This window comes from Rhinopithecus bieti, unplaced genomic scaffold, assembly GCF_001698545.2.
Source record: "Rhinopithecus bieti isolate Rb0 unplaced genomic scaffold, ASM169854v2 scaffold_13400, whole genome shotgun sequence".
NCBI lineage: Eukaryota > Metazoa > Chordata > Mammalia > Primates > Cercopithecidae > Rhinopithecus > Rhinopithecus bieti.
Genome location: NW_016807991.1, coordinates 4,244,243 through 4,265,953, shown reverse-complemented (window position 1 = coordinate 4,265,953; position 21,711 = coordinate 4,244,243). Strand labels below are relative to the sequence as shown.

At 45.8% G+C, this 21,711-nt stretch overlaps 2 protein-coding genes across 8 annotated transcripts in view; both read left to right on the top strand.

Moving 5' to 3' along the window:
* Positions 1-12,860, top strand: part of ACOX1 (acyl-CoA oxidase 1) — a 37,075-nt gene extending 24,215 nt beyond the window's left edge. The window contains exons 6-15 of the mRNA XM_017884595.1: positions 791-910; positions 1,053-1,168; positions 3,117-3,286; positions 6,575-6,737; positions 7,188-7,378; positions 8,248-8,427; positions 8,545-8,650; positions 8,784-8,927; positions 9,671-9,877; positions 11,626-12,860. Coding sequence (XP_017740084.1) covers positions 791-910; positions 1,053-1,168; positions 3,117-3,286; positions 6,575-6,737; positions 7,188-7,378; positions 8,248-8,427; positions 8,545-8,650; positions 8,784-8,927; positions 9,671-9,877; positions 11,626-11,673 — 1,445 coding nt within the window. The 3' untranslated portion in view covers positions 11,674-12,860. The remainder of the gene's footprint in view (positions 1-790; positions 911-1,052; positions 1,169-3,116; positions 3,287-6,574; positions 6,738-7,187; positions 7,379-8,247; positions 8,428-8,544; positions 8,651-8,783; positions 8,928-9,670; positions 9,878-11,625) is intronic.
* A 5,517-nt stretch (positions 12,861-18,377) lies between these two features.
* Positions 18,378-21,711, top strand: part of FBF1 (Fas binding factor 1) — a 34,132-nt gene continuing 30,798 nt past the window's right edge. For 5 of the 7 annotated variants that reach the window (XM_017884713.1, XM_017884715.1, XM_017884710.1 and 2 more), the window contains exons 1-3: positions 18,378-18,579; positions 20,160-20,245; positions 20,797-20,824. In XM_017884713.1, the coding sequence (XP_017740202.1) occupies positions 20,243-20,245; positions 20,797-20,824 (31 nt within the window). In that variant the 5' untranslated portion in view covers positions 18,378-18,579; positions 20,160-20,242. The remainder of the gene's footprint in view (positions 18,580-20,159; positions 20,246-20,796; positions 20,825-21,711) is intronic. The other 2 variants (XM_017884711.1, XM_017884714.1) reach the window with 2 other exon arrangements.

The window sequence follows — 21,711 nt, the reverse complement described above, 5'->3', positions numbered from 1 at the left end:
AAAAAAAAAATTTAAAAAGCTTTAACACAAAATTTTTTTTTTTTTTTTTTTTTTGAGACGGAGTCTCACTATGTCACCCACGTTGGAGTGCAGTGGCGTGATCTCGGCTCACTGCAACCTCCACCTTCCAGTTCAAGTGATTCTCCTGCCTCAGCCTCTGAGTAGCTGGGACTACAGGCGCACACCACCAAGCCCAGCTAATTTTTGTATTTTAGTAGAGATGGGATTTCACCATATTGACCAGGCTAGTCTCGAACTCCTGACCTCGTGATCTGCCCGCCTCAGCCTCCCAAAGTGCTGGAATTACAGGTGTGAGCCACCGTGCCCAGCTGACCTGAAACTTTTATCTCTTCTTATTCCATTCTGAGTTATTATCTTGGAATATATATTTCTGATACAGTTAGTGGTTAAAGGATTTTGTTATTCACATTGTATATTTTATTTAATTATAATTTATATGTAAGAAGGCACATGTAGCTAGTGATTACTGTTTTGGACAGCACTGCCTTAAGGGATAACAAGGAAGTAGTTTAAATTAATATTCTTATTTTTATCCTAAAATTTTCTCTGTGTAAATGCATGAGAAATAAGCAGAAAAGAGTAGTAACTATTAGCTTAAGGGAATTTCTTTCTGAAAGCTAAGTGTGATACTGTCAGCAGAAAGGCTTTCTGGACACATACTATTGGTTTTGTGTAGTGTTAAATTTAACATATTCTTTCTTCTTTTTTCTACCCTTTAAAAATGTACGAACGTTTACTCACCCCTCTCTTGTTCCCTTTGATATTACAGTTGGAAAGACTTCAAATCATGCAATAGTTCTTGCCCAGCTCATCACTAAGGGGAAATGCTATGGATTACATGCCTTTATCGTACCTATTCGTGAAATCGGGACCCATAAGCCTTTGCCAGGTAAGAACTGTTCATCTGATGTTGAGATGAAAATGAAACTGAGCACTGTCTTAAAAGGTAGAATGCCCAACTAAAGAGGCGGAGCGAAAGCCAGAAATTCCAGAGCATAAACATCTCATGACTGTCCTTTCATCTGTGGTAGGAATTACCGTTGGCGACATCGGCCCCAAATTTGGTTATGATGAGATGGACAATGGCTACCTCAAAATGGACAACTATCGTATTCCCAGAGAAAACATGCTGATGAAGTATGCCCAGGTATGTTTTGATAGAAAATAGAAGCAGAGGCATCAAACAGTGGGGTTGCAGTGGCTGTTGCTCACAATAGGGTTAGAATGGTCTGTTCTTTTAGAAGGTAATAACAGCCGGCACACTGGCATATTCCTGTTATCCCAGCACTTTGGGAGGCTCAGTGCATGGATGACTTGAGCCCAGGAGTTCAAGACCAGCCTGGGCAACATAGTGTGAACCCATCTCTACAAAAATTTTAAAAATCTAGCTGGGCATGGTAGCACACGTGTGTAGTCCCAGCTACTTGGGAGACTGGGGTGGGAGGATCACTTGAGCCTGGGACGTCGAGGCTTCAGTGAGCTATGATTACGCCACACTGTACTCCAGCCTGGATGACAGTGAGACCTTGCCTCAAAAAAAAAAAAAAAAAAAAAAAGGCTGGGTGCGGTGGCTCACACCTGTAATTCCAGCACTTTGGGAGGCCAAGGCAGGAAGATCATGAGGTCAAGAGATGGAGACCATCCTGGCCAACCAACATGGTGAAATCCCGTCTCTACTAAAAATACGAAAAAATTAGCCGGGCGTGGTGGCGTGCGCCTGTAGTCCTAGCTACTTAGGAGGCTGAGGCAGGAGAATCTCTTGAGTCCAGGAGGCAGTGGTTGCAGTGAGCAGAGATTGTGCCACTGCACTCCAGCTTGGCAACAGAGTGAGACTCTGTCTTATAAAAGGAGGTAATAAGGCCAGGCATGGTGGCTCATGCCTGTAGTCCTAGCACTTTGGGAGGCTGAGGAGAGCGGATCATGAGGTCAGGAATTCAAGATCAGCCTGACCAATATGGTGAAACCCCATCTCTACTAAAAATACAAAGATTAGCTGGGTGTGATGGCACGTACCTGTAATCTCAGCTACTCAGGAGGCTGAGGCAGGAGAATCACTTGAACCCGGAAGGCAGAGGTTGCAGTAAGTCAAGATCGCACCACTGCCCTCCAGCCTGGGCAACACAGTGAGACTCTTGTCTCAAAAAAAAATAAAGGAGGTAATAATGCATTTTTCCTTCTGATGCTTTTTTTTTTTTTTTGAGAGAGAGTCTTGCATTGTCACCCATGGTGGAGTGCAGTGGTATGATCTTGGCTCACTGCAATCTCTGCCTCCTGGGTTCAAGCGATTCTCCTACCTCAGCCTCCCAAGTAGCTGGGATTACAGGCATGTGGCACCACACCCAGCTAATTTTTTTGTATTTTTAGTAGAGGTGGGGTTTCACCCTGTTGGCCAGGCTGGTCTCGAACTCCTGACCTCGGGGGACCCTCCTGCCTCAGCCTCCCAAAGTGCTAGGATTACAGGTGTGAGCCACTGCGCCCAGCATTTTTTTTTTTTTTTTTTTTGAGATGGAGTCTCACTCTGGCACCCAGGCTGGAGTGCAGTGGCACAATCTCAGCTCACTGCAACCTCCGCCTCCCGGGTTCAAACAATTCTCCTGTCTCAGCCTCCTGAGTAGCTGGGATTATAGACACGCGCCACCACACTCAGCTAATTTTTGTATTTTTAGTGGAGACGGGGTTTCACCATGTTGTTCAGCCTGGTCTCAAACTCCTGACCTCTTGATCCGTCCACTTTGGCCTCCCAAAGTGCTGGAATTACAGGCATGGTCATCACGCCCACTCTGATGCTTCTTTTACTGTGACAGTGAAATCAGAAGCAGTTAGCAGGGTTGAAGGATATATTTTGATTTGCTAAACCAATGATTCTTAAACTTGCATGTGTTAGAATCACCTGGAAGGCCAGTTAAAGCCCAGATTGCTAGGCCCTACCCCGGAGTTTCTGATTCAGTTGGTCAGGGTGGGGACTAAGATGTAGTATTTCATGCAAGTTGCCAGGTGATGCTGATGCTGCTATTCCAGGGACTATACTTTGAGAACCACTGAACTGCCTCTTGGACTTAAAAAAAGGAAGCATCAGTCCCACGTTCTTCTTCCAGGTGAAGCCTGATGGCACATACGTGAAACCACTGAGTAACAAGCTGACTTACGGGACCATGGTGTTTGTCAGGTCCTTCCTTGTGGGAGAAGCTGCTCGGGCTCTGTCTAAGGCGTGCACCATTGCCATCCGATACAGCGCTGTGAGGCACCAGTCTGAAATCAAGCCAGGGTAAGGGTAGGGTCCTAGATGGGCTCAGTACCGAAAGCCTAGTTTTTACCTCATTCAGATCCCAGAATTCCCAGATGTCGATACAGAAGATGCATTGGCACTGCAAAATTGGCTAGGGTGATAACTGGGCCTGTAATTTTGTATCTAGGCTTCCTTTTCTTAAGAGGAAAGATAGAAATAACCACCCTTGCTATAATCAGTGATTGCCAAAAAAGAAAAAAAGAGAATACTCACCTTATTATCTTTAACCTTTTAAGAAAAGTAGTAATAATATTACTTGAACTTTGTAAGTGAAATGTTCAACACATTAAAGGCAATTTGAAAGTTCGGATTACTACTAGCAGCTGTAAATTGTGCATGGTGAAAGTTACATTAAATTTGTTTCCCTTTTGCATTCATGGCCACAGTTTATTCCTACAACTGCCTTTCACTGATACTCCCTGATACTCTTTTTACTCTTAAGGAATAAAGAAATTGGCCAGGTGTGGTAGCTCACACCTGTAATCTCAGCACTTTGGGAGGCCGAGGCAAGAAGATTACTTGAGCCTAGGAGTTTGAGGCCAACCTAAGCAACATAGCGAGACCCTGTCTCTATTTTCTTTCCTTTCCCTTTCCCTTTCCCTCCCCTCTCCTTCTCTAATCTGTTAAGAGGAGAGGAGAGGCTGGGCACAGTGGCTCATGACTGTAATCTCAGCACTTTGGGAGGCCGAGGCGGGCGGATCACGAGGTAAGGAGTTCAAGACCAGTCTGACCAACATAGTGAAACCCTGTCTCCTTAACAAATCTGTTAAGACACAGATTGGAGGTCTGAGGAAATGATCAACAGTACTCATGCCTTCTTGTCATCTGTCAGGGCCCCAGCCCCTCGGCTGCGTATTCTAGCTCTTGAGAGAGAGCTCACCTGGCTGCATGGAGTTTATATGCTTCGGTTAGGCTTTCGGGGCTATTGATATCCACCATGGTTGGCCAGACTGCTACCTGCTGTGGCTGGATGCGTTGACTGGGCAGGTCATTCAAATAGGACACCATGCCACACACCAACTTTCCTGAGTGCACCTGGTCATAACTTTTCATCAGGAACCTAAAAATCACCAGTAAACCTGCTTTTAGTAACTACTTTTTCTTTTTGTTTTTTGAGATGGAGTTTTGTTCTTGTTGCCTAGGCTGGATGGAGTGCAATGGCCAGATCTCAGCTCACTGCAACCTCCTCTTCTCAGGTTCAAATGAATGATTCTCCTGCCTCAACCTCCCAAGTAGCTGGGACTACAGGCACTTGCCACCACGCCTGGCTAATTTTTAATATATGTATATTTTTTTAGTAGAGACAGGGTTTTACCATATTGGCCAGGCTGGTCTTGAACTCCTTACCTCGTAATCCACCCACCTCGGCCTCCCAAAGTGCTGGGATTACAGGAGTGAGCCACCACACCTGGCCTTTTTTTTTTTTTTTTTGATGGAGTTTTCACTCTTGTTGCCCAGGATGGAGTGCAATGGCACAATCTTGGCTCACTGCAACCTCTGCCTCCTAGGTTCAAGTGATTCTTCTGCCTCGGCCTTCCAAGTAGCTGGGATTATGGGCATGTGCCACCATGCCTGGCTAATTTTTTTTGTATTTTTTAGTAGAGACAGGGTTTGACCATGTTGGTCAGGCTGGTCTTGAACTCCTTACCTCGTGATTCTGCCTCCCCTCCCCTTCCCTCTCCTTTTCGTCTTTTTTTTTTTTGAGACGGATTCTCACTCTGTCGCCCAGGCCGGAGTGCAGTGGCACAATCTCAGCTTGCTGCAGTCTCCGCCCCCTGGGTTCAAGTGATTCTTCTGTCTCAGCCTCCGAAGTAGCTGGGATTACAGGCGCACGCCACCATGCCAGGCTAATTTTTGTATTTTTAGTAGAGACAGGATTTCACCATGTTGGCCACACTGGTCTATTTTCAACAAAATTAAAAATTAATTAAATTTTGAAGCCAGGAGCAGTGGCTCACGCCTGTAATCCCAGCACTTTGGGAGGCCAAAGCGGGTGGATCACTTGAAGTCAGGAGTTCGAGACCAGCCTGGCCAACATAGTGAAACCCCACGTCTACTAAAAATACAAAACTTAGTGGGTGTAGTGGCGGGTGCCTGTAATTCCAGCTACTCGGGGGACTGAGGCAGGAGAATCACTTGAACCCAGGAAGTGGAGGTTGTAGTGAGCCGAAATCACAATACTGTACTCCATCCTGGGTGGTAAAGGGAGACTTCATCTCAAAAAATAATAATTACATTTTTAAAAAGAAATAAAGGAGTTGATAGAATCAGACCCTTGCTAATTCTTACACTTCAAATTATTATTTTTTTTTTTTTGAGACGGAGTCTGGCTCTGTCGCCCAGGCTGGAGTGCAGTGGCCAGATCTCAGCTCACTGCAAGCTCCGCCTCCCGGGTTTATGCCATTCTTCTGCCTCAGCCTCCAGAGTAGCTGGGACTACAGGCGCCCGCCACCTCGCCCGGCTCGTTTTTTGTATTTTTTAGTAGAGACGGGGTTTCACCGTGTTAGCCAGGATGGTCTCGATCTCCTGACCTCATGATCCACCCATCTTGGCCTCCCAAAGTGCTGGGACTACAGGCTTGAGCCACCGCGCCCGGCCTTATACTTCAAAATATTTAACACCATCCATTGGGTCTTCTCCAAAATTGTGGTCAAAATGCAGTGTATTCAGCCATCTGGTGAGCAGAGCTTTTCAGCATTGCTGCCTTACTGGGTTGTCTAACATTGGTTTTGTATGTTGCTATGAGGTACAGTTTTCTTAGTCATACTGGAAAGACTAGGACAGATACGGACTTTGCAGCTAGAAAATTATGTCAGCCTACACAGTACAAGGTAATTAGAACATGGTTTTAGGGAGCCAAATAGCCTAGGCACGATAGCTCATGCCTGTAATCCCAGCACTGTGGGAGGCTGACGCAGGAGAATCACTTGAACGTGGGAGGTGGAGCTTGCAGTGAGCCGAGATCGTACCACTGCACTAAAGCCTGGGTCACAGAGGGAGACTTCATCACAAAAAAAAAAAAAAAAAAAAAAAGAGAGCCCCAATTTCCATCTAAGACCTGACACATATGAGCTGTGTGACTTCAGGCAGATTCTTGACCTCTCGGTTTCCCATTTGTAAAATGGGGATAGTAATAGTAACTACCTCACAGTGCCCTTATAAGGACTAAATAAGTTAAAATATCAAGTGCTTAGATTAGAACCTGGCATATAGAAAGTTCTGTATAAACATTTACTTACTATTTTATTCTTTTTCTATGTCGTGTAGTGAACCAGAACCGCAGATTTTGGATTTTCAAACCCAACAGTATAAACTCTTTCCACTCCTGGCCACTGCCTATGCCTTCCAGTTTGTGGGCGCATACATGAAGGAGACCTATCACCGGATTAATGAAGGCATTGGTCAAGGGGACCTGAGTGAACTGCCTGAGGTACGAGTTTGGTCTCATTCACTCGTGGGTACCCTTCTGTTTCATGGTTGCCTGTTGGACGATGTCCGGAGATAACTAGATGTTGAGATTTCCTGAAAAGAATAATGTATTCTGAGAACTTCTTCTGGTTGAAGGTAGATCAGATATGAAGAACTGTGGGGTTTGTTGTTAAGTATTTTTAGTGTTATCCAAAATATCGTACCATCTTGATTATTTGTCGATCAAGGAAATGTAAGTGGTGAATTTTCAGCCAAGTAGAGCAGCGCAGATGGCTGTGGGTAGTGTTCTCCATTCTTCTGGCCAGTCGGACAGCTGTGCTTCTTCAGTTTGCATGTGTGGCAGCTGTGTTTTGACAGTGGCCGGGATGTTAGAGGAGGGGTGTGTTTTCTCATTGGTTCTCGGGCTCTCAGCACCACAAATGTCCTGACAGATTTGTGCTTGTCCTGTTAGCTTCATGCCCTCACCGCCGGACTTAAGGCTTTCACCTCCTGGACTGCAAACACTGGCATCGAAGCTTGTCGGATGGCTTGTGGTGGGCATGGCTATTCTCATTGCAGTGGTCTTCCAAATATTTATGTCAATTTCACCCCAAGCTGTACCTTTGAGGGAGAAAACACTGTCATGATGCTCCAGACGGCTAGGTGAGAGTCAAATCCGCGATTCCTCCCATCTGTTCATAAGAATGTTCTAGTCCTTTTCCTAGGTTCTTGTTCCCATGGTTTTTCTTCACCGTATATATATATATTTGTTCCTGAAAGGTATACTTTTACCTTCCATTCTGACTCACTGTTTTTATTTCGTGGTGAGGCTAGAGAGTATGAAGCACCTATTACATAGCTTGAAGTTGTATCAAGGGTAGACTTACTGGGCTGGGCACTCATGACTAATCCCAGCACTTTGGGAGGCTGAGGCGGGCGGATCACGAGGTAAGGAGTTAAAGACCAGCCTGACCGACATGGTCAAACCCTCTCTCTACTAAAAAATACAAAAAAATTAGCCAGACATGGTGGCATATGCCTATAATCCCAGCTATTTGGGAGGCTGAGGCAGAAGAATCACTTGAACCTGGGAGGCGGAGGTTGCAGTGAGCCAAGATTGCACCATTGCACTCCATGCTGGGCAACAAGAGTGAAAACTCCATCAAAAAAAAAAAAAAAAAGGCCAGGTGTGGTAGCTCACTCCTGTAATCCCAGCACTTTGGGAGGCCAAGCCGGGTGGATCACTTGAGGTCAGGAGTTAGAGACCAGCCTGGCCAACATGGTAAAACCCTGTCTCTACTAGAAACAAAAATATATTAAAAATTAGCCAGGCATGATGGCGGGTGCCTGTAGTCCCAGCTACTTGGGAGGCTGAGACAGGAGAGTCATTCATTTGAACCTGAGAAGAGGAGGTTTCAGTGAGCTGAGATCTGGCCATTGCACTCCATCCAGCCTAGGCAACAAGAACAAAACTCCATCTCAAAAAACAGAAAAAGTAATTGCTAAAAAGCATGTTTACTGGTGATTTTTAGGTTCCTGATGAAAAGTTATGACCAGGTGCACTCAGGAAAGTTGGTGTGTGGCATGGTGTCCTATTTGAATGACCTGCCCAGTCAACGCATCCAGCCACAGCAGGTAGCAGTCTGGCCAACCATGGTGGATATCAATAGCCCCGAAAGCCTAACCGAAGCATATAAACTCCGTGCAGCCAGGTGAGCTTTCCCCCAAGAGCTAGAATATGCAGCCGAGGGCCTGGGGCCCTGATAGATGACAAGAAGGCATGAGTACTGTTGATCATTTCCTCAGACCTCCAATCTGTGTCTTAACAGATTAGTAGAAATTGCTGCAAAAAACCTTCAAAAAGAAGTGATTCACAGAAAAAGCAAGGAGGTAGCATGGAACCTAACTTCTGTTGACCTTGTTCGAGCAAGTGAGGTCAGTGGTAGTTCTCTTTTTCCCCTTCCCTGCCCTGCAGCGTCCCGCATTTTCTGGTGCAGAAACCCTAGTCACTGTGTATTGAATCTTTTTCTAAGGTTCTCAAACTCAGGTATTTTCTGTTTAATCTTAGGCACATTGCCACTATGTGGTAGTTAAGCTCTTTTCAGAAAAACTCCTCAAAATTCAAGATAAAGCCATTGAAGCTGTCTTAAGGAATTTATGTCTGCTGTATTCTCTGTATGGAATCAGTCAGAACGCAGGGGATTTCCTTCAGGTCAGTCTTTTCTAAGTGCAAGTCTTTTTTGTTGTTAAGAAAAGTAATTGTTGGCCGGGCGCGGTGGCTCATGCCTGTAATCCCAGCACTTTGGGAGCCCGAGGCAGGTACGGTGATCACTTGAGGTCAGGAGTTCAAGACCAGCCTGGCCTGGTGAAACCCTGTCTCTACTAAAAATACAAAAATTAGCCAGGTGCAGTGGTGCACGCCTGTAATCCCAGCTACTAGGGAGGCTGAGGCACGGGAATCGTTTGAACCCTGGTGGCAGAGGTTGCAATGAGCCAAGATTACAGTGGTGCAGTGAGCACCACTGCACTCCAGCCTGGGCGACAGAGCAAGACTCTGTCTCAAAAAAGAAAAATAGCTGGGCGCAGTGGCTCACACCTGTAATCCCAGCACTTTGGGAGGCCAAGGCAGGTGGATCACCTGAGGTCGGGAGTTCAAGACCAGCCTGACAAACATGGAGAAACCCTGTCTCTACTAACAATACAAAATTAGCCTGGCGTGCTATTGCATGCTTGTAATCTCAGCTATTCGGGAGGCTGAGGGAGGAGAATCGCTTGAACCCAGGAGGCAGATTGCGGTGAGCCAAGATCACGCCATTGCACTCCAGCGTGGGCAACAAGAGTGAAACTCAGTCTCAGAAAGAAAAATTGCTGTGTGCTTTATAGCTGTATATGCATATAATTATGTCTATCTATATAAATATATATATTTTATTTACTTACTTTGGTCTCTTTTAGGGGAGCATCATGACAGAGTCTCAGATTATGCAAGTAAACCAGCGTGTAAAGGAGTTACTTACTCTGATTCGCTCAGATGCTGTTGCTTTGGTTGATGCATTTGATTTTCAGGATGTGACACTTGGCTCTGTGCTTGGCCGCTATGATGGAAATGTATATGAAAACTTGTTTGAGTGGGCTAGGAACTCCCCACTGAACAAAACAGAGGTAAAAATCCAGTGTCTTTGCACCTTTTTAAAAGTCTTCACTTAAATATTGAAGCAGGAAAGGCCTCTGTAAAGGGATTTATCTGTGAAAGCTCTGAAAGTACCGTGGCCACTTCTGACAGTCACTTTATTCGAGCAACAGGTTCAGAAGGGAACTGGGTTGTTCCCACAGTAACCAGGGTCTTAATCAATTTCAATTTTTGATAACGAATTGAACATTTAAATATATATATAGGCCGGGCACGTTGGCTCACACCTGTAATCCCAGCACTTTGGGAGGCCAAGTGGGCGGATCACCTGAGGTCAGGAGTTTGAGACTAGCCTGGCTAAAATGGTGAAACTCCATCTCTACTAAAAGTACAAAAAATCAGCCGGGCAGTAGTGGTGGACGCCTATAGTCCCAGCTACTCGGGAATTCTCCTGCCTCAGCTTGAACCCAGGAGAACCCAGGAGGCTGAGGTTGCAGTGAGCCATGTTTGTACCATTGCACTCCAGCCTGGGCGACAAGAGCAAAACTCTGTCACAAAAAAAAAAGTATATATACACACACACACAAATAGAATAAAATATACAAAAAGAGAATTCCATAGTGCTCTTTGGTACACCTTTCGTCTAGCAGCAATGACTGTCAACTCGTGGCCAGTTGTGTTTCATCTGAACCTTCATCCCCCTCCTCCTGGGGACTATTTTGTAATAAATCTAAGACATCAGGGCCAGACTCAGTGACGCACACCTGTAATTCCAGCACTCTGGGAGGCCGAGGCTGGTGGATCACCTGAGGTCGGGAGTTTGAGACCAGCCTGACCAACATGGAGAAACCCTGTTTCTACTAAAAATACAAAATTAGCTGGGCGTGGTGGCGCACACCTGTAATCCCAGCTACTCGGGAGGCTGAGGCAGGAGAATTGCTTGAACCTGGGAGGCAGAGGTTGCGGTGAGCCGAGATGGTGCCATTGCACTCCAGCGTGGGCAACAAGAGCGAGGCTCCGTTTCAAAAAAAAAAAAAAATGGCCGGGCATGGTGGCTCACGCCTGTAATCCCAGCACTTTGGGAGGCCGAGGTGGGCGGATGACGAGGTCAGGAGATCGAGACCATCCTGGCTAACACGGCGAAACCCCATCGCTACTAGAAATACAAAAAATTAGCTGGGCTTGGTGGTGGGCGCCTGTAGTCCCAGCTACTCAAGAGGCTGAGGCAGGAGAATGGCGTGAACCCAGGAGGCGGAGCTTGCAGTGAGCCAAGATCGCACCACTGCACTCCAGCCTGGGAGACAGAGTGAGACTCCATCTCAAAATAAATAAATAAATAAATAAACTAAGACATCAGATAATTTTATCCATAAATAATTCAATGCATATCTCTGAAAGATAAGGACTCTATAGTAATAACCACAGGCTGGGCACAGTGGTTCACGCCTGTAATCTTAGCACTTTAGGAGGCTGAAGTGGGTGGATGACTTGGGTTGAGGAGTTCTAGACCAACCTGGCCAACATGGTAAACCCCCATCTCTACAAAAATTGCAAATAGCAGCCAGGTGTCATGGCACACACCTGTAGTTCTAGCAACTCGGGAGGCTGAGGTGGGAAGATCACTGGAGTCTGGGAGGCAGAGGCTGTAGTGAGCCAGGATTGTGACACTGCACTCCAGCCTGGGCAACAGAGCAGGAATCAGTCTTGAAAAAAAATATATATATACTATTTAACATTACAAACTCTTTATTAGTAGTTCTTCTCTCTCCCTTCCCCACAGGTCCACGAATCTTACAAGCACCTGAAATCACTGCAGTCTAAGCTCTGAAGTATCACGAGGACAAGTTTAATCTGCTCCAGAAAGCACCTGTGTGCAACTCGAATCTGTGTGGAATCTTTTTCGAATTCAAATAGCTATAGAGCAAATGATAAATTGACCCCTTTTTATAAATGGAGGGAAAAAAATGAACAGATTTCAGAGATTAAATGAAAAAAAAAAAGCAGATGTTTTAAGTGCAATTAACACTGAAAGAGACCTGTTAAACCATTCAGAAAAAGCTTAAGAAATGCAATATGACTTCCTTTTGTAATGCTGCTGATCCCAGTAGACTATGACTTTTGATAATTAGCAGAATTTAACTACTAAGTAGTTGATTATTTTCACATTTTAATTGCTAATCACTGGCTATATAAGTGTTTTTAAGCAAAGGTATTTTTGAAGTGGTGTAGAACCCTTCCAAGCTTTCCTGCTTGGTGTTCTACCAGACTTACCCTGGGACCTGGCTTAAAAGCAGGATTGAAGAAAAGGGACTGGGGGAAGGAAACTTATTGGAAAACTTGATGCAAATGAGTTTCTGCTTGGCACAGTCTCTGCCTGCTTGCTCTCCTTTGCTGATGGATTGCGTTTATCAAACTATTCATGCTGGCATTTTTCCAACAAGAGAACTTATTTCGCACAGGCCTCCTGTAGGACCATTGTCTCGTGTAATTAGGAATTTTCCATTTGAAGGATCACTAAATTGTCACAGTAGTAGGAACTGTAGGGAGAGCTCTCAGCTGTAACTTTGGTGACTATATTAACTGGATTTTCTGGGACAATCAGATTTCAAAGATTCTGTCATCTTGGCATAAGCCATTAAAAGCTTGGAGGTTACCATATTTGGCATTTAAAAAATGTCACTTAGGTCATCTCACTCCCAGACGTAGCACAGAAAAACCCTTTGACACAAACCATGTGTTCTGATTTTTGGTTCAGAAAATATAATCATTGAAACTGTGAGGTGTGTGTTTGTTTTTTTTTAACAACTGGGGAAAAAAAAAAACTATGGTTAGAAAAGCGGAAGTTCTGTAGGTTCTATTTCTTACTATACGTATGGCTTTGTTTTCAGTACATTTCTAGGAGCTTTATCTGAATCGCTAATTGTCCTTTCAGCTGAAATCTAATTTACACAATCATTCTATATTTAAAGATTAAATAAATCTTAATTAATTTTTTCTTAAAGTCAATGTAAGTCACTTTGTTGTTGTTTTTGTTTTTTCTTTTTAAAATCTGCGCCGTATGCCTCATGAAACCAGCTGTTCTAGAATCAGTCCTGAGAATGTGGTTTCATTCCTGGAAACGTAACTCCTCTCCTGAGACCTGACATAGTATCTGTCTGTCCTGGGGAACTGGTAATAGGAGACTTTTAGGCTACAGCAGAAATGCTACATATTGACAGAAGCCTTAATCTTTCCACTGGGAGAACTAATTGATAATTGTGTTAAGATTGAAGATTAACCCTGAGTTAATCTCACTTGAGTCTATCTTGACAGTAGTTCAGATTCTGGAAAATGATAAACTGACCTGCTAGATGTAGAATTGTTTGAAAATTAGTGTTGAAATACCTTGTTCACAGATGAATATCTGGGCAGGATCTGAGGGTGTTTGGAATGACACCCCCTAATCCATTTGCATAGATGGGATGTCTTTGCGGGTTTGAGGAGATCATCGACCTGCAGAGCCCCCTTTGACCCAGTACCTCAAGTTTTATTTAAAATCTAAATCTGGGGCCGGGTGCAGTGGCTCACACCTGTAATCCAAGCACTTTGGGAGGCCTAGACTGGTGGATCACCTGAAGTCAGGAGTTTGAGATCATCCTGGCCAACATGGTGAAATCCCATCTCTACTAAAAAAAAAAATACAAAAATTAGCTGGGCATGGTGGTGGCGCGTGCCTGTAGTCCCAGCTACTCAGGAGGCTGAGGCAGAAGAATTGCTTGAACTGGGGGCAGGGTGGTGGAGGTTGCAGTAAGCCAAGATGGCGCCACTGGCTGAGCGAGACTCCATCTCAGAAAATAATAAAATAAAATAAAATCTAAATCTGATGTTTGATGCTATTTTTATTAATATTGAAATTTTCTGTCTTGAACTTTATTCAGTATAATCAAGAGTAAAGATACAGTAAACCTCACTGATTTGTACTATTAAGAGAGAAAAAATATGCCACACAATTAAACTTAGGTTTAAATTATGAAGAAATTTAGAATATAGGTTTATTAGATTTAGGGAACACTAAGAATAAAAAAGGAAGGAGTGATACCTGCCTGAGTGGATAACTGTAAATCAGCTGTAATTACTGCAGTTGTAGCAATAGTTGTGAGTGGCTCCAGTCACTTTAGGAGTCCTTGGAAGTACTTGGTACACATTTGTTGGCTGTACCTTAAAGGAAGTGGCAAGTCCAATTTGTTCTGTCTACCACACTAGACAAGTACAAAGATACATTTTAACCTTGTCTTCTCCAAAATTACTGAGTAGGAATTTTATTTTTTATTTTTATCTTTTTGAGACAGGGTATCACTCTGTCACCCAGACTGGAGTGCAATGGTGGGATCTTGGCTCACTGTGACCTCTGCCTCCCGGGTTCAAATGGTCCTCCCTCCTCAGTCTCCTGAGTAGCTGGGACCACAGGCACATGCTCCCACGTCCGGCTAATTCTACTTTTTTTGTAGAGAGAGGGTTTTGCCATGTTGCCCAGGCTGGTGTCAGACTCCCGGGCTCAAGTGATCATCTTGCCTCAGCCTCCCAAAGTGCTGAGATTACAGGTGTGAGCCACAGCACCTGGCCCAGAGTGAGCAGAATTAATGAGTTTTTTGTGTGTGTTAGATTTAAGCCTTTTTTAAAAAAGTACTCTCAACCGAATACAAAATTGAAAATGTGAGGTTTAATAGAAATGTGTTGGCTATTTGTAATGGATTCTTCTTGCCCAAGTGTTTGGAGTTCTACTTTATGCTCTGTATTTAAAGATTAGTGACCTCAAAGCAGAGTTGGTGACACAGCCTTTGGGGCCCTCATGTTCTTGTCTTTAGAACATATCACTACTAAGTATCAGCTTATCTTCAGAACATTACAACATTCACTATGTTCATATGCTTTCTGAGAAGTCACCACTTGTAATTTCAGATCATATATACCTTTGCAATGGCGACTTCATTTTATGGTTCCTGAAGTTAACATGCTGGATCTTTTTTTTCCACCCCACGAGTGTCTCACTCTCACCCAGGCTGGAATGCAGTGGTGTGATTGTAGCATACTTTGGCCACCAACTCTTGGACTCCTGCCTTGGCCTCTTCTGAGAAGCTGGGATTACTGGTGCACATCACCACACCTGGCTAATTTTTTTTTTTCTTTTTGGAGATAGGGTATGGCTATGTTGCCTTGGGCCAGTCGTGAACTCGTAGCCTCAGGTGATCCTCCCACCCCAGGCCTCCCAAAGGGTTGGGATTACAGGAGTGAGCTACTGCGCTGGGCCAACATGTTACTTTTTTTTTTTTTTTTTTTTTGAGACGGAGTCTCGCTCTGTCGCCCAGGCAGGAATGCAATGGTGCGATCACGGCTTAGCAATCTTCACCTCCCGGGTTCAAGCGATTCTCCCACCTCAGCCTCCTGAGTAGCTGGGATTACAGGCACCCACCATCACGCTTGGCTAATTTTTATATTTTGAGCAGAGATGGGGTTTCACTATGTTGGCCAGGTGATCTGCACACACCCCCCGCCACCTCCCAAAGTGCTGAGATTACAGGCATAAGCCACTGCGTCACTTCGCCCAGCCAACATGTTACATCTTCATTCTTGGATTTTCTTCACTGCAGGGCTTTGGGTGGAGAAATGAAACTTTTCAAATGCATAATCTTGGAGATCCTGTGAATCAATAATTCTTTAGAGAACTGCGGCTCAAAATCCCTCCTCTACATTTTCCGAGTTATTCCATCCATCTTATTAGGAAGTGAATTAGGTGTAGGTGGTCTGTAACACCTGCACATCTTTTTATACATGTAGAGGGTATGCCTGGGATATACAGGTTGTCTTCATTAGGAGTAGCTGCTACTACAGCTAGAGAGAGGAGGAGTGCCAGGAAATTGATGACCTGAGATCAAGAGTCTTGTTGATGTTCTGACTTAGATAAAGGTTTTGATCATTTTCATGAAACAATGCAGGAAAGTAATTTCTGCTGTTTATTTACTGTGTTATTGGAGGATTAGAACAAGTCATACTGTAATGGACTAAAATGACTTTCTATTTTAAAATACTGATGGTATTTTGGGGGGTTTTCTTGTTTTGTTTTGGTTTTGAGACACTGAGTTGCTCTTTCACCCAGGCCATAGTGCAGTGGCACAATCTTGGCTCACTGCAACCTCCGCCTCCTGGGTTCAAGCAATTCTCCTCCTCAGCCTCCTGAGTAGCTGTGATTACAGGCACCTGCTGCCATGCCCATCTAATTTTTTTGTATTTTTAGCAGAGACGGGGTTTCACCAAGTTGGCCAGGCTGGTCTTGAACTCCTGCCCTCGTGATACACCCACCTCAGCCTCCCAAAGTGCTGGAATTACAGGTGTGAGCCACCGCGCCCAGCCACTGTTTTGCTTTTAACTGTGCACACTTACTAAATTTTCCAGTACTTGATTCCTATGGTCCATGATAGTAAACACAGAAACATATAAGGAACATTGTTAGAGTTACCACATGTTAGCTGTTGCATATGTGCACGTTCCTAGATTCAAGGGTGTTTCTGTCTTAAGTGGGTCATTGGTTGTTTTGGGAAGATCATGGAAAATTGGGGATTTTTTAGACCAAAATATGTTTTGAGTATTTCTTAGATTAGTAAATGTGTGTGATCTTCCACCTTCCACATTCAGACTGCAGACTAGACTTCATAAATGCCTTTTTATTTCCAATTGTTATAGATTCAACTAAATGACTGTATACCTTGGGAGCACATAATTACTTTGTTACCTTTTTCCGCCTTTGCTGTTGTGGCTTGAGTTTGGTTCATACCTGAGAAGATGGATTTAGCATATGTTGTTACCCAGCCCTGGCTTGATGGTGTCCTGTGGGGGCAGGGGTGGGAGGACGAGGGGCACGGGGCCAGAGCATGTGAATGAATCATGGTTGGCCAGCTGTGACCTGCCAGCACTGCGGGTAAGCCAAACTACAAACCGTTCTTTCCTCTGTGAAATTGAATAAACCTTAATAAAATTCATAATTAGCACATACTAGAAAAAATGTGACGTATCTTTTTGTGGGGTGACAGTATTGGGTTTCATTCTGGCTATACAGCTTTGATTGGATCATTAAACAGGAAGGTCAGTCACTTCCCTCAAGCTTTGGGGTGTGGAATAAACACGGGTGAATTTGTGGATTCACCCGTCAACCTCCCAATATCGACACATTTCTCACGCCTCCGCGCCGGCCACGTGTCAGCCCTCAGAAGTGGGCAGGAGGAACTTTTAAGCGTCTCTGCAGTTCCCAAGAGGGCCTTTGAGCCTGGCTCCCTCTTCCTGGAGAGGCGTTGGGGCAGCTCCTAGCAACGTGCCCACCTCCGGCAGAGGCCCGGCCTCGCCAAGGGCCGCGCGCGGCTCCCTGGGAGCTGTAGTTGCTCACGTCGGCCCCGTCTCCTCTGTGCGGGCGGGTGAGCAGACCGCCGACTACGACTCCCAGGATGCCTCGCGCCCGCCTTTCCGCGGGAGGCCGGAAGGCTGAGGGTGGCAGCAGCGGCTGGAAGCGGGAGGCCTGGCCGAGCTGGGCGACCTGAATGGAGCCGGGGCTGGTGCTGGTCCCAGCGGCCGCACCTCCGGGGACACGGCGCGTAACGGGAGGCTTCAGGGGCTGGGAACATTACAGGCTGCTCTCGGGGACCATATAGGCCGGGCGCTCAGAAGGGTGACGCATTGAGGGGCGCGGAGTCTCGGGACGGTGGGGCTACTCCGGTTAGGGGTCTTGTTTAGGGGTAATCTCGGGATCTGTAAAACGCCTGGCATGGAGTCGGCTGAATAGATGTGGGGACGGGGTTACACTGTAGCCCTTTGGCCTTGGCAAACCACGCCTAGAAAATCCCCATAGTTTGAAGCCGGTACAGGATCGATAGGAGATGCCAGAAGTTCCATGATGTGTTATGGGACACATTTGGACTTGTAGGTCGTGATGTCGCCATTGCAGAGAAAAACACAAAGCCGGGCACGGTGGCTCATGCCTATAATCCCAACACTTCGGGAGGCCAAGGCGGGAGGATCACTCGAGGCCAGGCGTTTGGGACGACCCTGGGCAACGTAGGGAGACCCGTCTCTACAAAAAAAGTTTTAAAATTTGCCGGACATGGTGGCCTGTGCCTGTGGTCCCAGCTGCTAGGGAGGCTGAGATTGGAGGATCGCCTGAGCCCAAGGAGGTCGAGGCTGCAGCAAGCTGTGAGAGCTGTGATCGCGCCACTGCACTCCAGTCTCGGCAACAGAGCAAGACCCTGTCTGGAAAAAAGAAAGAAAGATAGAAAGAAGGCCAGGCGCGGTGGCTCACACCTGTAATCCCAGCACTTTGGGAGGCCGAGGTGGGCAGATCACGAGATCAGGAGTTCAAGACCAGCCTGGCCAACAGTGAAACCCCGTCTCTACTAAAAATACAAAAATTAACTGGGCATGGTGGTGCATGCCTATATTCCCAGCTACTCGGGAGGCTGAGGCAGGAGATTCGCTTGAACCTGGGAGGCTGAGGTTGCGGTGAGCCAAGATTGCACCACTGCACTCCAGCCTAGGCAACAGAGCGAGACTCCATGTAAAAAAGAAAAAAGAAAAAAAAGAAAACACATGTATTCAAGTATTCAAGGTGGACTCTGTAGGTAAGCCCAGATAACCCTTGCATTCCAATAACAGGACAGGCGAACACCTGGGACAGAGAGAGGACCCCTCTGACTCCTTCCAGGACATCCTGTAGGTGGGTTTTGGTAAAGTGGAGGAGGGGGAGGGAGAGAGCTAATTGCGAAGAAAACTGTTCTCAATGGGTCAGATTTACTGCCTATGTAAAGGGAAATATTTCCACCGTCAGTGAAAATCGTGTTGCTGGATGTGGTGGCTCATACCTGTAATCCCAGCACTTTGGGAGACCAACGCAGGAGGATTGCTTGAGCCCCAGAGTTCAATACCAACCTGGGTAACACAGTGAGACCCCGTCTCTAAAAAAAGATTTTACAAAGAAAAAGAATATCAAAGAGTAACCAGAGCTCACACCTGCTTTTGTGCTCAATGCTGCCTAGAAAGTAGTCATGGGTGCTGCCTGGGAAAGGGTTTCAGCCTTGGTGCCAGGTACCCACCTCATTTCTGAAATGAGTACTTGCCACTTGCCGCATCAGCTTTCAGGGTAAGGGATCATGGCCACTGCCCTTTTTTCAAGTAATCGCAAAGCTTCAGAAAGTCCGTTAAGTTATCCAGAGCACTTTTTTTTTTTTTTTTTTTTTTTTGAGACAGAGTCTCACGTGTTGCCCAGGCTGGAGTACAGTGGGGCGATCTCAGCTCACTACAACCTTCTCCTCCTGGGTTCAAGCGAGTCTCCTGCCTCAGCCTCCTGAGTAGCTGAGATTACAGGCATGTGCCACCACGCCCAGCTAATTTTTGTATTTTTAGTAGAGACAGCATTTCACCATGTTGGTCAGGCTGGTCTTGAACTCCTGACCTCAAGTGATCTGCCCACCTCGGCTTCCCAAAGTGCCGGGGTAACAGGTGTGAGCCACCGTGCCCGGACTGAGAGTACTTTGCTCCTCTTCTGAAGTGCATCCCCTATAAGGAATTTTTAATTTATGGAAATGGGTTTTACCTCTTGAATGGGCAAAGTGAGAGAAGCTTTGATAAACCTTGGATTCATGCTCTGTTAAACCATCTTTTTTTTTTTTTTTTTTTGAGATGGAGTCTTGCTCTGTTGCCTAGGCTAGAATGCATAGCATGATCTCAGCTCACTGCAACTTCTGTCTAGTGGGTTCAAGTGATTCTCCTGCCTCAGCCTGCCAAGTAGCTGGGTGCCTACCACCACACCCAGCTAATTTTTTGTATTTTTTGGTAGAGATGGGGTTTTACCATGTTGGCCAAGCTGGTCACAAACTCCTGACCTCAGGTGATCCACCTGCCTCAGCCTCCCAAAGAGTTCTGGGATTACAGGTGTGAGCCACTGCGCCTTGTCTCTCTCTCTCTGTTTTTTTTTTTTTTTGAGATGGAGTCTCACTCTGTCTCCTAGGTTGGCATAGTCTCAGCTCACTGCAGCCTCCACATCCCAAGTTCAAACGAGTCTCGTGCCTCAGCCTCCTGAGTAGCTGGGATTACAGATGTGCACTACCATGCCCAGCTAATTTTTGTGTTTTTAGTAGAAACAGAGTTTCACCATGTTGGCCAGGCTGGTCTTGAACTCCTGACCTCAGGTGATCCACCTGCCTCAGCCTCTGAAAGTGTTGGGATTACAGGCGTGAGCCACGGCGCCCAGCCAAAGCTACATCATTTTTAAGCAACCACTTTAATTTTCTTCATTAGGGAGTATGAGCCTGATGTGGGCAGAATCCAGATGAGCTGGCCAGTGCTGTGAAGGAGCTGCAAGCAGCCCCGAGAGCTGTGAGATGGTAGGCAGAGTTCTGAGTAAGATGCATGGAAAGCAAACATGCCTCCCATCCTGCACCCCCAAAGATCTTGACTGCATGCAACAGTCTGGGGACTGGGCAGCAAGGACCAGGATGGAAACCCTGGAGAAGAGTGACAGGAGGTGGCATTGATACCAAACTTTTGACTACCAAGTTTTCTTCTGAGCCTCTGAGTGTCTGGCTGGAAGCGTTTTTAAGTGCCTGTCACTGGTATTGAATCAGGGGCACGGAATAGAAGGAATTTCCGGTCACAGACATCTCGACTGGGAGGGTTTGCATGTCGTGTCTGGGATAGGAATGACTTCTGCCCACCCATTGGTACCCATCACTGGTTAGTGGGGCTGTGTCCACGCTCTGATGAGTCGGTTCTCAGAAAATACAGGAACGCATAAAGGACTTAACATCTCTAAATGCCATTGGTGCTCCTGCCTCTGGTGACTTGGCAAAAGGCAATGCAATTCATTCTGCATTGCCAGTTTCCACCTGTGTTCACTGTTTGGTATTCTTGATGTGATTTGTTTTTCCCGTTTTAGGCGCCAAAAACCAAGAAGGGATGGAAAGGTGAGTGGAGAGATGGAACATTACCCTTAAGCCAAATATACATCTTTTTCCCCTTTGGTCCTGGAACAATGAAATGTGTGTTTATTTAAATGTTTTTGGGCCAGGCACGGTGGCTCACGCCTGTAATCCCAGCACTTTGGGAGGCTGAGGCGGGTGGATCATGAGGTCAGTAGATCGAGACCATCCTGGCTAACACGGTGAAACCCCGTCTCTACTAAAATACAAAAAATTAGCTGGGCGTGGTGGCAGGCACCTGTAGTCCCAGCTGCTTGGGAGGCTGAGGCAGGAGAATGGTGTGAACCCGGGAGGCAGAGCTTGCAGTGAGCCAAGATCGCACCACTGCACTCCAGCCTGGGCGACACAGCGAGACTCTGTCTCAGGAAAAAAAAAATGTTTTTGATGAGAGTCTTACTGTTCTTCCCATTTTTCCGTAGGCAGCCTTGGTCTTCCTTTTGCTTCCTCACTGGTCCTCAGAGAAGTTCAGACATAAATAAGATATGGGGTTGTGGAAAAAATCCTTCTCCTTGGGCTCTGTATCCAGAAATATGTGGTTGGGATTCAGGGTGGGAAAGCTGGGGGAGGGAAATGAATTTGGTATTCATACTTAGGTTCCCCCACATGCCTCCATCAGAAAGTGACCATTGATGAGGACGTCCAGACCACTTCTGGGGGATATCAGATGGAAGGGTACAAGGAGCCTACTTGTCTGAAAGTAGCTTCCATGTGCCTAGAAATCTTGGGCACTCTTCCCAAAGAGCCACACTGGGCTGTGTTCAAGATCTGGAAGACTGATTTTTGGCCAGTGTGTCATGGTAGACAGGTAGAATATAGGTTCTCCTGAAAATCTGCACCATCATTCTTTGAGATTTTTTTTTTTTTTTTTTTTT